Source organism: Apodemus sylvaticus, chromosome 4 (genome assembly GCF_947179515.1).
Source record: "Apodemus sylvaticus chromosome 4, mApoSyl1.1, whole genome shotgun sequence".
Classification (NCBI taxonomy): Eukaryota; Metazoa; Chordata; class Mammalia; order Rodentia; family Muridae; genus Apodemus; species Apodemus sylvaticus.
Window position 1 is genome coordinate 39,133,842 of NC_067475.1, and position 17,190 is coordinate 39,151,031.

The following is a 17,190-nucleotide window of genomic DNA, read 5'->3' on the forward strand; positions in this document are numbered from 1 at the left end:
TGTGTGTGTGTGTGTGTGTGTGTGTGTGTGTGTGTGTGTGTGTTTCTTTTTCTTTTTAAGAAAAGCATTTCCCATAGCTCATGATGAATATGTTCTCTCTAGATCAAGGAAAGACCTGTGTAGAGGGAAAGTAGAGCCAAGATTGGTGAGATCTTATCTGTGTACAAGATGAAAGTTCCCACACAGTTTAGCCATCGATGTCTAAGACAAGATGTATAATTTTTCATGAGAACAAATATAAAAAGTTAACTTTCAGCCTTTCAAATTAGATGTTATAAAACTTAAGTGAAGTGCATTGTCTTCCTTTGTAAATAATTGATTCCTTTCTCTGTTGAAAACTGTTCATTTTACTCAGTCTTGAAGAAGAGAAAATGGTGCTACTAAAATAGAAAAACCAATGTTTCAGAAGAAAGCTTCCTTCCTTTCTTTTTTAAATCTTATTTTATATGTTTAGGTATTCTTCCTGTGTATATGTCTGTGTACTACATGAATACTTGATTCTTTGTGAAGGCCCTAAGAAAATGTCAGATCTCCTAGAACTGGAGCTACAAATGTTTGTAACATGCTATGTGGGTGCTGGGGAAAGAACATTGGTCCTCTAAAAGAGCATCCATTGCTCTGAACCACTGAGCCTTTTCTCCAGCCCGATGCTTCATTTTTTTTATTTATTTTAATTTAAACATTCTCTTGAATTTGAAGGGCCCAAAGTTATATAACTAGTAAAGTTATATAACTAGTAAAGTGCCCAGACTATCTCCACCCTTACTTAACCAGTGCAATTTTCCTACAGAGCTTTATAATTGACAGTCAGTCATTAGGGAGGTTTATATGACAAAACAAAGAGTTCTGGACTCCACAGATCAGTGAGACTGGAACATAGCAAGAAAACACTGAGAAGTAAGAGCAATACCCAGTCCGATTGCATCATAGAGTCAACAGAAATGTGGAGAGCGCTGTGGCATGTTGAATTAGGAAATTTTGACCCTATACCTGGAGTCCACATTTGGCCAGTAAATAATAACTAAAGAACCTGAATGTGGGGTTACTTAATTAAATTAGTGCCTAGGGCCCCTCCTAACCTTCACTTTGGCTCAGGGAATGCCTCTTGGACTCTGGAAGGATCAATCTCCTTATTTGATCTCTGACCCTTACCTCACATGGGTGTTATGAGAACTGAGTAGCACAGCGTCATGAAGCTCTCAACAACTGTCTTACCTTGGCTGAAGTCACAGTTGCTGGTAGTTTCCAACAGAAAAGCAAAGGAGAATGTACTGCAGAGTGAGGTTTTTAAGTAGACATACAGGAAAATAAGCTTTGTTTGACAGTGCCGTGATCGGGCTCAAGCATCATTTGTCATAAGGTAAAGGATTTGACTTCTCATTTCTGTCTCCCTCTGACTCCTCCAGAGGAGGCTGCAGTACTCCAAAAACATGCAACTATATTCGTTTCATTTGTTTTATCATAATCTTGAAAGTAATAAATAGATACTTCTGCTCAATCTATTCTGATCAAAAATATACCTAAAATGGAATTCAAGAAAGCCAGATAAATAGAGCCATTAAGAAAAAGGAAAGACATAAAATTACATTTCCTGTGAATTAAGATAAATCACTCAGATGGCAGAAATTATTTCTCTAAATCCAGCAGGCTTGCAACGTATAAAAGTTGTAATTGCAATTTTACGACAGTTTCAGGAACCGATGAACTAACTTGCTTGAACCATCTCTCTAAAATCTCCAAGATCTGTTACTCTTTCCTCATTAAATAAACTCTGAGCAAAACTAGCTAGAAAATGAAGAAATAGTGACAGACACACGCAGGGAAAGACAGAAGTTCTGTGTGGCAAGCAACTGGGAGGAGGAGCAGCAGCCTAGGAAACAGCTCACACACTAGGGAGCCCATCAATTCTATCACAGTCTCATGGCTGCGGAGGTGGAGCTCAGAATGAGGTGACCACTGAAAGCCTCACAAACCTTCCCTCTGCTTCCACTCACACACCTTCCCTCTGCTTCCGCTGTGATAGGTGAGGCAAGGAACTGCATGGATCCACCCTGGTGCCAGCACCATGACCAAACCAGAAGCTGTCTTCTCCCATCTGAATATACAAGCCATGTCGAATAATTTACATCCTCTTCCTCTGTCCTATTTGTAAAATACCTGTTATTCTGCTTTATTCATTCCCTCTACACTACAAGCTGTACAGAGGCTCCATTAATTAGTCTAATGTCTCTGTGAATGATTATATTATTAACCATGATATTTAAATAGTAATTTTAAAGATGACATTGAAATATTTTGGTATTCATATCTCATGGTTAGTAATGTTTTGTAAGTTTTGGGGCTAGAGAGACAGCTCAACAATTAAGAGTGTGTACTGTTCTGTCAGAGAACCAAAGGTCTGCTGCTAGGAACTATGTCAGGCGGTTCACAAGAAGCTGTAAATGCAGCTCCAAGGGATCTCACACCCTCTGCTGGCCTCTGCTGGCACTACAGCTACATGCAGATACCCCCAGAAAAATCCAACGTCTCCAAAGCAATTATACAAGATGGGTTGAAGGGCTGCCGCGTTTGCATTGGCATGGCACATATGTGCATAACTTAAACTATAAATAAATCTTTTTAAACTTTTGTCATAGTCTCTTACTGTTCCCTAACAGATTTTCCTTAGCCAAATTTTGGGTTTGATGACTTATATACATGTGAAATACTATAAATGTTGTCTTCTAAATAGAGTAGATGATAGATGATTGATAGATGATAATATAAATGATAGTTGTGTAATAGATACTACATAAATGATTGAAGATACAGATAATAGATAACTGATACATACATAGATACATATAGATGATAGATAAGAGATGATAGAAGATAGAGAAAAGATAGATATGTGATTAATAGATAGAATATAGATAATTGATTGATAGATAGATGATAGGTGATGTGCACATAGATATGTAGACAGATGATAGAGAAAAGATAGATAGATAGATAGATAGATAGATAGATAGACAGATAGATATAAATGATTGATTGATAGATGATAGGTGATAGGCAGATAGATGATAGTAAGATAGATAGATAGATAGATGATAGAAGATAGAGAAAAGATAGATATGTGATTAATAGATAGATGATAGATAGATATAGAGATAATTGATTGATAGATGATAGATGATAGAAAATAGAGATAATTGATTGATGATAGATAGATAGATAGATAGATAGATAGATAGATAGATAGATGATAGATAGATAGATAGATAGAAAGAAGATAGGTGATTGACAGATCATACATGCATACATATGATGAAGATGCAGTTGGAATTAACTGAATAATCATTTCTTTCCCTACAGGAACTGAAGAGGAAGATGAAGGGGATGATTGTCTGCTGGGGTCTGTGGATGAGTTCTGGTGGTTTCCTCACATGTGGAGTCACATGCAGCCCCACCTCTTCCACAATGAGTCATCTTTGATAGAGCAGATGATTCTCAACAAAAAGTTTGCCTTAGTAAGTAACTCTCTACTACACTGACCTTGTACAATGGGGAGGGAAGTAGGGGGTGTTTGAATTGCAAATGCCTCAAGGTTCTGTTGTACTGGATTTCCTTAAGTAGCTTTTCTCAGTAGGTGTTAGAATCTTGGTATTGTGTCCTTTCCACGTATGGCTTTTGTTTGAATATATCTTTGTACTATGCCCTTCTCATTGGATTTAATTCTTTGATGAGTCTAATTTAAGAGAGAATTCACAAAGCATAAGGCTCAGTTCTGTGGCATTATGGCCTGCATTCACAGGAGGCACATCCTTTCTAGGAACTTCCTGCTGCACTGCACTGAGAGACAAAATGTATGCACAAAACAAGTCCACAGCAGAATGAGATACTCTGTGACCTGATGTCACACTCTGAGAACACAAGCTCTCAATTCCGAGAATAACTGTCATCCAGGTGGGGATGAATAAGTTATGGTGGAAAATGGAATTGAATATACCCCAAAATTCACATAAAACTGGGATATCAAGATGAATGGAAATGAAGTTGGGTCACGAACCAAATGAGACCATAAAATAGACACAAGTTGATGAAGATTCAGAAAACCAGTGAAGCGATATCGCAAACCTGTAAGTCTAGAACATTTGCCCACTGGCAGGAAAGTATGCTAAAGGCACTGTGATTTACTTACAGTAAAACTTGTAATACATACTGTATGAAAGGAAACGCGCCCTTGGCCAGAGAGGACCCAAATCCATACACATGACTGCTGTTCTACACCAACTGCAGTGGCCAAGAAATTTTAGCCAACAGTACTATGGTTCTTTACTCAAACTCACACACAAACAACTTAAAATTGGCAAGCTGCATTTCTTTCTTAAAGATATACAAACTCTAACTCTTTGCTGGGAGCCCTTGCCCATGTTTGTCTTTAACTTTGTTGTTGTTTTGTTTGTTTTTGTTGGTGGTGATGTTGTATTTATTCACTTTACATCCCAATCCTTGCCCCGCCTCCTAGTCACCCCTCCCACAATCCTTCCCCCATCCTCCTTCCCTTCTTCTCTGAGAGACTGGGAGGCCCCCTTGGGTATTGACACATCAAGTCTCTGTGGGGTTAGGCACATCCACTCCCATGGAGGCCAGACAAGGCAGCCCAGCTAGAAGAACATATCCCACGTACAGGCAACAGCTTATGGGATAGCTCCTGCTCCACTTGTTCAGGACCCACATGAAGACCAAGCTGCACATCTGCTGCATGAATGGGGAGGCCTAGGTCCAGCCTGTGTGTGTTCTTTGGTTGGTGATTCAGACTCTGAGAGCCTCAAGGGTCTGGGTTAGTTGGTTCTGTTGATGTTCCTGAGGAGTTCCTATCCCCTTTGGGGCCATCAGTCCTTCCGCCTACTCTTTCAAAAGGGTCACCAAGCTACATCCACAGTTTGGCTGTGCCAGCTGTTAGGTGGAGCTTCTCAAAAGCCTGCCATGCTAGGCTCCTGTCTGCAGACAGGGTATCTGTAACAGAATATCATTAACAGTATCAGGGACTTGTGCTTGCCCATGGCATGGGTCTCTACTTGGACCTGTTATTGCTTGGCCATTCACTTAGACTATGCTCTATCCCTGCATTTCTTGTAGACCAGATGAATTTTGGTTGGAAAGTTTTGCGGATGGGTTGGTGTCCCTATCACTCTACTGGGGTTCCTACAGGAGGTGGCCGCTTCAGAGGCCATTTCCTCAATTCTGTGAGCTAAAGCTAAGGTCACCCCCACTGATTTTTGGGTGCCTCCCTTATACCAATGGAAACCAACTAATTTTTTTTATCACCTTTATATTTAGTATCATAAAACTGTCATTTTCAGTTTTTTTGCCCTGACTCCTGAAGTATTCACCACTGCAGATAACAGGAATAAAATCTTTAAATTTTTTTGTTTTGTATTTGAGATGGCAGTAGCCTAATTAATATGAGGTTTACATAATTTGTAAGTACATGTTAGTTAATTCAGCTCCCATTAACGTATTAGACCTTCAGAGTGGCATTGATGCTAAGTCTGGAGATGAAAAGAACATGAGTTACATTTTCTAACTTAGTGTGCATTGATTGTTTCTTTTAATGTTCCCAACAACCCTGAATTCTAAGTATACATATTCTCCCTCTATAGGTGAGAATCATGGGATACACACTAGTATTGTAAAGCTCACTGCTAGAATAAAAAACAGAAATCCAAGTCCTCTAATGTTGCATAAATGTGACACCCAGGCTTCCTGGCAAAACTCACTGCTGTCAATCTAGTCTCTGTTGCTTAGTAATTGCGGCTGTATCTGGCCATCTGGGTGACATAAGGAAGCTGGGGAACTTGAGGAAGGACTCCCAGGGAACTCACCCCTTGGCAACCTCTAGTTCCTGACACAGGAAGAGTCTAACAGACAACCTGAGGCTAAGCAGCTTTCCATGTGGCTGAATACAATTTACTCCACAGAGAAGCTCCCCTGTAGGGAATCAGGCCATCTACCCATTAGAGGCAAAAACACACGCTTGACCTGTGCGGATGCTGCATTGCTAATGCGTGATGAATACCCTGCCCTTCTCTTTCAGCTTGGAGGAGCTTAACGCGAGCAAAAAATGTTTCCCAGTAAGATAGATAGGGGAACTGTGCAAAAGGCAGCGGGCCGCCTTGGAAGCCAGAGGTATTCAGCTAAGAATGGCGATGGGGAAAGCCAATGTGTAAATGAGTTGCTGGGTTAAAGCACATTTAAAATGCCCTTCCAACTAAGAATCTGAGACTATGATCCAGTACCTCAGGCCCTGCTTTAACTGTCTGTAGTCAGACACGGCTGTTTCCATTTAATTAGTAAGTCTATCTGAACTGTTAGGTTTCTGCATAGTTTGGGCTTTCTGACTCACAAAGGCATTGAATATGTTCATTTCTTTAGCTTCTTATAGAAGATCAGACAGATCCTTTAAGCCAGTAGTTCTCAACCTGTGGGTTTCAATCCCCCTGGAGTTGAATGACCCTTTTACAGGGGCTACATATCAGATATCCTGCATATCTGATATTTATATCACAATTCGTAATAGTAGCAAAATGACAGTTGTGAAGTAGCAACACAATAATTTTATGGTTGAGGGTCACCACAACGTGAGGAGCTGTATTAAAGGCTCACAGCATTGGGAAGGTTGAGAAGCATTGCTTTAAGCAAACAGACTTGGTGGCTGAAGCCATCAAAGAAAATACAGCATTACAGCTGATTGGGGGAAATCTAATAACCACATAAGACTAATTCAAAATTCTTTTTAAAAATTGAAAAGGAATTTTATTTTTAATTTTTTAGTCTTGACTTCAGGATTATAATATTAATGGCTGGCCTATCTTGCATTTGAAATATCTCTTGTATAGCCTTAAAAACAGGATAAAATATTACTAGAAATCCTAAAATAACATTATATGTGATTCTCAAAAAAATCATTTCTAATACATTGTCTCATATCATAGACTGAGCCTAAATTTTAGCAAGTGATTTAATAATTTAATTTTAATAGTAAAATAATTAGTAGAAACTTTTGTCATAAAACTACCTCCCTCTGTCAGATAATACTAACATTTGGAGAAGGTGTTGTTGTTTAGGTTTGCTGATGGGTTGTGTTGTTAAATTTGAGATAGGGTCTCATTGTGTGTCTGTCCCTGGATGGTCTAGACCAGGGACTTTGTGGACCAGGTATTTTGTAGACCAAACTCGCTAGTCTTGAGCTCACAGAGATCCACCTTGTTGGTACCAGGACCTCTGAAACCTGTGACATTACATAGGCAACAGTGCGACATGTACACTTGTTGCCAAGGCAACAGCCTCCATATTCCCAGAATCCATTGGGTTCACCTTTACCTAAGACCACGTTACCATCCATGTATATATAAGAGAAGCAGCTCCCCCCCCTTTCTCTCTTCCCCTCTTCTCTTTCCACCATCACCTTTGCCCTTTCCCTTCTCAATAATCCTCACGTGGAACTGTTTGGCCTGGTTTGGTCTGGTCCGGAGCTGTCGCAGCCCACCAACCCCAACACACCTGCCTTTGCCTCCCAAGTACTGGGATTAAACTCACCTGCCACTATGCCCAGCAGATGGTATTTAAATTGTTATAGACAATTGTATTAGAATTAATAACAGTAAAACGTTTCTAGGGACTGAAAAGCTTCCTGTAGCTTGCATTCCTGGTTGCATTGTACTGTTCTTTGAAATAACAGCTCTGTTCCGCAATCTTTTCCAGACTAGTCAAACAATTCATTCACCTGAGCTGAACTGTCTATTGTAGAAACGTATGTTTTTAATTAGTGAGCACCAAACTTTTCCGATATGGAGATAACAATTACAATATCAGTATATACGTTTAAATATATTTTTAAAACTTCCAGGCTTCAAAGGATACAAGATCAGCTTTCAATTCATTTGCTTGCAGCTAGAGAAGGGAAAGATCCTTTCTTAGACTTTTAGGTAAGGCTTTTTACTAAAAAACACATTATGTTTTCATCTTGTATTAATATTTGATGCAAAGTATAATTTTAGTAGTCTTGGTAAAAGTGGAGAATTCCAGTCAGGATGAGTCTAATCTGAGCTGATAGGCTGCACTCCAGAGGGAGCATAGCAGCAGAGTACAGGAAAGTCATTCGCCATCAATCAGAACGAAATGACTGAAGCGTGTAATTTACTTCGTAAAATGAATGTGTAGAGGAAGGGGAGAGGCAGAACAGTAAGGGGCAGAGTGTCAGGCTTGTGTTCAACTTCAGAGAACTGGGATCCCATGCCGGTTCCTACAGAGTGGCAAAAATATCCTCCTTAACTGTCACCTCATACCCTCCTCCTAGATATCACAAACTTTGCCGCTACTCAGTACTCAAGGGCGCCTCCTTCCAGTGCTGGCTGTAGCTAACAACAGTTCTGAGTAGTCCCCCAAAATGCCATGTGCAACGGTAAGCATGCTGAAGACAATGGGTATAATCTGTCCATCTTAAAACTTAGATACAACTGGAATCAGTACATTCATAGTGGAAATCATAGTTGGGAGCAAGAATTAGTATTTTTCTTGCAGTCTGAGTTAACTGTAGACACAGGGTTGTGTTTACATGCTGGTATCCCATAAGTGACTGTTAAATTAGACCACAACTAGATACTTCTTCAAGCTCCTGAGTCAATTAACTGTGATCTCAAACTGTAAGCTTTTGTCTAGAGACAAGTGGCATTGAAAAGGCGGTTCAATACTCAGCCACCAAGAGGAAGAGGCATGCCGTGCTGCAGAGGCCATGTGGGGTAGCCCTGGGTGTGAGGAAGTGTTTTCTCTAGGATTTCCTTGTACAAAACAAGGCAAGCAGTGGGCTATGAGGTGCAGGTGCTACACTGGCTTCTTGGGCTTTGGCCCTGAGTGATTAGAGCAGAATACTGTGCCAAGTACCAGAGATATAGATGTGCAAGCCCTGGAGTGGTGGGTCACACTAGGAGTGTATAAGGTCTGGAATGGTTGGTCACACTGGGTATGATCTCACTACCTCCAAAACCTGGCTGCACAGTACTCTCTTTTGAGAACCCAGAACACCCCCAATCTATAACTACTAGCTACTATTTGCTGTTTCTTTATGGGTACTAAAAATATCTACACATTAAATCCAGAACCTAGTCTAGCAATTGCTTTAAGATATATATTTTTATTCTGAAAAACTCAAACAATTTAGTGTCTTATACTTGATACTCTATGTAATCATCTCTTCATCAACGTTTATGGTTTTTTTTATAAATATCTTGCAAAATGTTTCTCTTTGCTGAAGTAGAAGCAGAAGATATGCACACCTTTTTACTCTAGCATCAGCTAAAGCATTTTAAACTCTGCCGCCCCTGCTTGCAGTACCCAGAAAACTTGACATCTTGACTGGTAAATGTCATTTTAGATTAGTAGTTTCTGGAAACTACACTTTCTGCTTAAACAACTTCCTTGGCATGGTTTCGTTTTAAAGATTTATTTATTTTATGTATTTTATTTTATTTTATTTTATTTTATTTTATTTTATTTTATTTTATGTATTTTATTTTATTTATTTTATGTACACTGTCGCTGTCTTCAGACACACCAGAAGAGGGCATCAGATCCCATTTGTGGGCCACCTTATGGTTGCTGAGAATTGAACTCAGAACCTCTGGAAGAGCATTCAGCACAGAGAAACCCCTGAGCCATCTCTCTAGCCCCCCTGGCATGATCTCTCCAGCCTCTCTGGCATGATTAGTTGTAGATCAGACGCTTGCATCTGAAGTACTCTGACTCTTCACCACCGTTATGCAAACATTTCCTTCCTTTTTTCTATTACAATCTTTGGAGGGAATCAGATTGCTTTGAGTGCCATATCCTTTGCCTCTGCCCAGTGGTGGCCTCCCAGCAGCTTCTCACAAGTAGTCACTCATCCAAAATACCTCAGCTTCTACCTTCCTAAATTAAAAAACTTTATCAACTTGTTTTCAGAATTATGCATTTCCTATGTTTTGAACCTAAAAGATGACATTGTCAGTTTTTTTGTCTCCAGAGTTCTTGCGTTTCCATAGAGATGACGAAGTCATAGAACATTAGTGTGGGAGTGTTGAAAACAGACAGGCAGGGAAGGATTGGGGGTGAAGAGACAAATTGGATTAGTGTGGGAAAAGAATTAAAAGCCAGACTAAGTCAATAGAAGTGGGGCTGTAAAAAGAGAGGGACAGGAACTGTTTGCCCTGTGGAAAGAATTGAACCTTTTATTGGATAGATGAGCAGGTATGTCGGATCAACAGGTTAGAGGGACAAGCCACCAACTTTTCTATCTGTGTATACTAGCTTATGGTCTTGAAAACATCAACTACTGATTTTTTCCTTAAAGGTTCTATAGTTCACCTATGCAAGAAAACTCACCTCCCTCCTCGACAATGGCACAAAGCTTCTTCTCATTTAAAAATAATCCTTCAACCATCATTAAGTGACATTTATCTTATCAGGTCAAAACACATTATTTAAAAAAATTTTTTTATTAATCATTCCCATCGTTATATCTCAAATGTTGTTCTCCTTCCCGGTTATCCCTCCACAAATCCCCATCCCACATCCACCCTCTTCATCCCCTTTGCCTCTATGAGAGTGCTCCCGCACCTACCCACTCCTACCCTAGTGCTCCAACATTCCCCTACGCTGAGGCATCAAACCTCCACAGGACGAGGGGCTTCCCCTACCATTGATGTCAAACAAGGCCATCCTCTGCTACATGTGTATCTGGAGCCATGGGTCCCTCCCTGTACACTCACTGCTATTGCTTTATTGTTTAGGGGGCGTTTTTCATTTATTGAGTTTCATATATTTATGTAGTGTATTTTAGCTGTTTTATCTCCATTATTTCTCTTATCTCCTCCTTCATTCCAAGAATTTCCCTATTTTACTTTCATGTTCTAGGTGTGTGTGTGTGTGTGTGTCTGTGTGTGTTCCATTGGGTTTAATTAGTCTTGCCTGTATTAATGTGGGGAGTAAGTTGTTTTCTGGAGCCTTGACCACTTACCAGTAGCTACACTACTGAAGAAAATGACTTCCCTCCACTATCCATGATGAAATGTTGGTGGGCACAGTCATGTCCAAGTCTTGTGTGGATGACCACAGCTCCAGTGAGTTTATGAAAGTCAATATCTCTGTCACACGCCACACCTCCTCATCTTCCATCTGATACTTCCCCATCTCAGGATGTTACCTGAGCCTTGTCGGGGGTGTGTCCTTCTAAGACTAAGCGCTCCACCCTCATTTATCCTTGGTATTTTAACCACTTACAAGTCTGTTAAGTGCCACTCACAGCTCTAAGGATCTTTTCTAACAAAGGATGAGATCAGCACTAATTTGGGGAGATTAACAGAAAGGAATTGAACATGTCTGTTTATCAAAACAATGGTCATAGGTTCTTCTCTAAAGGTCATATCCTCTTGATCAGGTTCACAGCCATAAGCATGGGCTCCTTTCCAGGAGAGGACCCCAAATACAATCATTAAGCAGTTGGTTACCTCTGTTTTAATCTTGCTATTATTGCACCAGCTTGCTTGGTAGATTGGTGTTATGTCTATCATACAGGGTTCACAGCTGGGTAAGACTGGTGTCCTTCACTGATGAATGGCTGCCTAAAAGTGCAGTATCTATACCCAATGGAATTGTATTCAATTATAAAGAAAATTTAAATTTACAGGAAAAAATGAGCAGAACTGAAAAAGAATTATACTGGGTGAAGTCACTCAGGCTCAGAAAGACAAAAACCACAAGTTCTCTTTCATATAGGGAGACTGACTGAGTTCTCTAGTTCTGCATTAGACTTGGAGTGGCTAGAGGGGCTAGGAGAATAGGAAGGGACTTCAAAGAGGGAAATCACAAGAAGCATCCAGTGAGAGGGAGTAGCAGTACACTTGTGACAGGGAAGCAGGCAAAGGAGAGGCTAGAGGTGCAAAGATTCAAGTAGGAACGAGGTGATACGGGGTAATGTGGTAAGAACGGAGAGGAAACAGAAACCAAACGAGTAGGAAGAAACGTGAGAACCTATTCCTTTAAGCTTCGGAGAACACTTTTGGTTGCCTCCGTTAGAGATACTTTCTTTGTGAATTCCTCTTCAGCTTACACTCCTACGGTCTATTGGAAGCTTTCATACTTTATAATGAGAATGGAGAAAATACTGCTCTCAATTCTGTCTCCCCCAACCCTTCCTTCAGCACAACCGCTAGCGGTCCTTGCCAGCATGCATACCATTGACAAACTGGTTTTATAAAAGAAAGATAAATTTAGTGCATGTGCTGTTTGAGTAGTCCCTCTCTGCCCACAGTCATGTGGACATGAGGCAAACTAAAAAGCCTTTGTGAATCTGTCTATAAATTCTCCCTGCTGGACTGAGCCGGATGTGGAGCGGGACAAGTTCTGCTTCCAGATTCGTGCATGCTGCTCCTGATTTTGGTCTTTTCAGTCTTCTGATATCCTAGACTAGATACTATGGGTTTTCTGAGATGTGGCTAGAAAGTGGCCAAGATGGGAGTGACAGCAGGGGGACAAATGTCATGTGACACTTCCTATGGAAGCATCTATTCATCGCACATAGGACATTGATGGCAAGACCAAAGAAACAGAAACAGCCCCACCTAAACGTGGCTTAGTGAACCAGGAGCTTGCTGGATCCTGACTGACAGGATCCTGACTGACTCAAAAGCAACTGCATCACTAAAAAGCCCACCCCAGCAAAGTTACAGCTCAGCAACAGTGGCTCCCTGGAGCTCCCTGCTGGAATTACAGACAATTCAGCCTGTGGACTCGTCTCCTCTCCCCAAAATGGTCACTGCTTATATTCATGAAGAAGACTAATAAAGCCTGTAAATTTCAGTATCTTCCTGGGCCTTGTAAGCTTGAACTTGTTTGCTTCCTTAGGAATGTTTCAGCTCAGAGGAAATGGGTATGCAACAATAAGTAGGAGCCGATTCTGCAGCTCACATCACCTTTAGATCCTTTAAAGAGTGTATGTGTGCATGTGTGTGTGTGTGTGCACGTGCATGTGAGTGTGCAAGCATGTGTGTACATTGTGTATGTGTGTGCATTTGTGAGTGTGTGTGTGTACATGTATATGCATCCATGTGCACATGCATGTATGTGTGTATGCATGCATGTGCATGCACATACGTGTGTGTGCATTCGGTTGTGTATGTCTCTCTGTGTGTATGTGTATAGTGCATATGCACTTCTGTGAGTCCCCATGTGGAGGCCTGAGGATGACATCAGGAATCGTCTGTGATCCTGCCCCACTTTATTTACTGAAGTACGGTCTCTCAAGCCCAGACTTTTGTTAATGGTGACTGTTCCGGCCAGCTTTCCCCAGTGATCCCATCACAGCCTTCTTCACAACTGCACAACATTTTCTTTGGTTCTGGGGCTGCAGATGCTGGGTCTCACACTTGAGAGTAAGTGCTTCACCCACTGAGCCATCTTCCCAGCCACAGCTTTTGCTCTGCCTGTACCGCAGCCTGTCTTGTGATGATTTGTTGGGTTTGGTTTTTTCTTTCACAGTATCAATTTCTGTTCCTTTTCAACTGTTCTTCCCTAACTGCCTCCAATTTTTTTTCTCATTTTTGTATCATTGTAGCAACTTACCTAATTCCCCAATCTCCCATTCTTTTTATTTAATCTATGCCCAAACTGGGGAATATTGTTTTTTTAAAAAATGAATTATTCTGTAAATGTAACAGAAATGTACATTTCAGAGTCTTGATTACTAAGGAAATGAAGAAAGAGAAATAGCTGGGTTCCAATTAGGGATCATACATTATACTGATTTCAGGAATTCTCACAGCCACGTATCACAACAATCAGAAAATATACATAATTCCACTAAGAGCTCACAGCTAGTGGAAGCTGGATCAGGGTTTCATCCTGATTTATCAAGATTAAAAGCTCATGGTCACCACAGTGACCATGGTATCAATAGTTTAAACAACTGAAGCACATCGCTGTACCCATTTACGGTGCTTCTCTCTTGCATAGGTGTTAATGTGACATATTATTTCTGGTGTCTGAGATGTACCACCTACATCACTGCCTTGGTAGCTGCCATAAATACCAGAGGGTGTGTAACAGCTATGACAGATCGTCAGTCATCGCTGGCTTCTTGTGGGAATATCAAATCTCAATTAAAACTAGTGTTATGCAGACTTAAACATGTCTAGCTAGTCGACCAACCGTGTATGTTTTCTGCAAGATCAAATATTCTTGACAACAGTCTGAAGATCTGTTAACTATCAGTACGTTGTCTATAGATTCATTATTTATTAAAAACCTCCAATGTCCTGATCAAATTCATTGCTTAAAACTAAAAGCAGAGAAAACTGCTGTAAACCAAACCCTACATATCCATTGTACCCCCAGCCAACTCTCTTTTCAGTTATTTAAATATAAAAATAAAGCTATGTAAAGTCACTTTCTTTTATATTTCTCAAATCCCCCCCCCCTTTTTTTGTACTTCACTCGAGCAAATCTCAACAATTTAAAACAAAACTCGACCTGGCATACACAGAGCTCACATGCCTCTTCTGAGTGCTCTCATAAAAGCACAGCTTTCAGCAGCATGCTGTCTTAGGAGCCACTCGCCACAGAGGTGACACGTCCAGCATTTTGGAAGGAACTCTGAGACAAGGGAAAGCAAACACTGTTAAATGAAAAATACTTACAACAAATTAATGGTTTATGAGGGAAGACAGAGATAGATAGACATGGGCCCCTAATAACTTTCAGAGATTACAAGTGGCTGAGCCTGAACCAGATACGCACACACTGTGGTACCTTTTTCAATACTTTTATTAAAACCTTAGCTTAACTTGTTTCTGATGCTTGCTTGCACATTTGGGTTGTTAAATACCATTCGAACTCATCCAGTTCCAAAGCTGCTGGGTTGTAGGAGGGACTTGAAAAGAAATGGATACTGTTAAGAACTCATTGCCGTAACCTTATCATGAGCATAGTATGACGGCTGATCCTTGCCTCACTTAGACACATAATCTAATTCAGTATTAAATAATATTGATTGTGATATGCACTTATGTAAGAGTTCTGAGGTTTGAGGGCACAGAAGTAACAATGGAGGGATTCCTTTAACTAATGCATTTTTTTTAATTTTTAAATTAAAATATGATTGCATCATCCTCCCCGTCTTCCCTCTCCCCAACCCCTCTCCTATGCCATATATGCAGCATATATAGCGGACACACCCTCTTTCCCAGCAGCCCCTGCTTCCTCTCCTACCTCATCTCTGGCCTGTAGTTGTGGGAAAGGTTAGGCAGCTGCTGTTGGATGGTCCAGTGCCTGAGTGGACTGAATACTTGCAAGCAGCACTCGCAGACACTTACAGATGACAGCTCTTTATGCTACAGCCGGCTGTAGCTGGTGGGATCTCTATCAGGGTGGGTGGCCTTTCCAAATGCCAAAATTCTTGAGCCTTTTCTTAAACAGGATTCATGTTTTTGTTCTGCTGTTTCTTTGGGGCCATGGGGGAACTGGGGTCACCTTGCTTGGCTAGAAGAGATGAAGTAGTCACTTCCACTGCCTCTAACAGTGGTCACAGAAGAGCCTGCATCGTGGTGCATATGAACAGTCTACCTACTGCACTGGTCTGTTTAGAACACAGAGACAGGACAGGGCTCAGGACTTAACTCAGGCTGTCTCACCCTTCTCAGCTTGCCTATCTCGGGATACCTGAGACCCTGAGAATCTCATTCTCTTGTACCTGTGTTTTCAGATAAAGAAAGAATAGGAGCCTTTTCTTATTGTTGTGTTAATTAAACACTGTGGTTTATCTCAGGTTGCTTCAGAAGGGTAGGGTAGACAATTCCATCCTGTCTCACAAGATCTCATTACTAGCACCATTAAATCTTTATCCACGTAGTTTTACTGATTGCATTCTTGTAGCAGGTTTTTGTTCTTCGAACTGCAAGACAAAGAATCTTTATTTGCTGAGGTTTCTGAGTCCGAGTGAATATTACCAGTCAGGGAATAAGCCTTGAATCCTAGATCTTATTAAGGTTTTGCTCCATCAGCATGATGGAGTGACTGACTCACCGTCCTTGTGACTGAACTCACTCTCCAACTCTCCCCTCCTGACAGAAGGTCCCCTCTATTACCCGCCTCAGTGCTCTACTCTCTAATTACACGGCTGGTCCTTTTGACCTGGCAGGGTCCATTCTAAACATAAACTCAAATATGATTTCAACTTTGTTGTGAACAACAAAGACCCTACTTGGGACTTTGGGAAATTAAAAGAATTTAGAGGTCCCAGGACCCCAGAATGTGGAAGAGCAAACAAATCATTTATACAATGGCTGCCAGCAGAGGGTGATTTCAAATCCTTAAGGCAAATTCATTCAAAAGGGCTTTGACATCACAGCAGGCTTTTCACATAATAATAGAGCAGACAGCCGTTTGTACTACAAGTCAAAGAGCATATATAAGAAAGCCAAAGATGTGCAGTAGCCAGACCTGCAAATAGCTAACCAAATGTTTATAAATGTGTCATTAGTCCTGTAAAATGTAAATGGGGAAGTATATCTGTTTAAGGTTAAGCCATAGATTAAAAATAATGCATTTATATTTATCATATAAACAAAGTTATTTATAAAACCAAAAAAATAGAATAAAAGCTGCATAAATTTTAATTTAGTGTAGCTTTTAAAGACAGGTTGACCTTGAACTCACAGCATTTCTTTATGGATTTTTCAGAGTGCTGGGATTGCAAGCACACATCAGTGTGTCCTACTGTGTGCCACTGTACCCTACTGGAAATAGCGTTTTTAATCTTAAACTTAAGGACTGATTATGCAACTCATTTATTTCACATCTGACTGGGAAAAATAAGATTCCCTGTCTAACTTCAAGAGCTTTAATTTTAAGCTCTATCAGAAATACTATCATTTAGTATAGAAACTGTTCTAGTCTTTTAGAGTCTTAGCACACCAACCAAACCGTTACTCTCTAACTGAGAGATAGATCCTGAATTACCGAGTTTACGCTATGTTTTGCTAAGTTTCCTATGAACAATCTTCACATACACCAGGCCACTCTGACCACTGTCACTGGTGTTTAACACTTACCTTCAGTCATCCCTGAGGCCGTGATCTCCTCCATGGGTACCTGGTGGCCCTGTAGGCACTCAGA

At 40.6% G+C, this 17,190-nt stretch overlaps 1 protein-coding gene across 1 annotated transcript in view; it reads left to right on the forward strand.

Moving 5' to 3' along the window:
* LOC127682716 (bifunctional heparan sulfate N-deacetylase/N-sulfotransferase 3) overlaps nt 1-17,190 on the forward strand; it is a 170,727-nt gene that overhangs the window by 59,151 nt on the left and 94,386 nt on the right. The window contains exon 4 of the mRNA XM_052179300.1: nt 3,358-3,512. Within this exon, the coding sequence (XP_052035260.1) occupies nt 3,358-3,512 (155 nt within the window). The remainder of the gene's footprint in view (nt 1-3,357; nt 3,513-17,190) is intronic.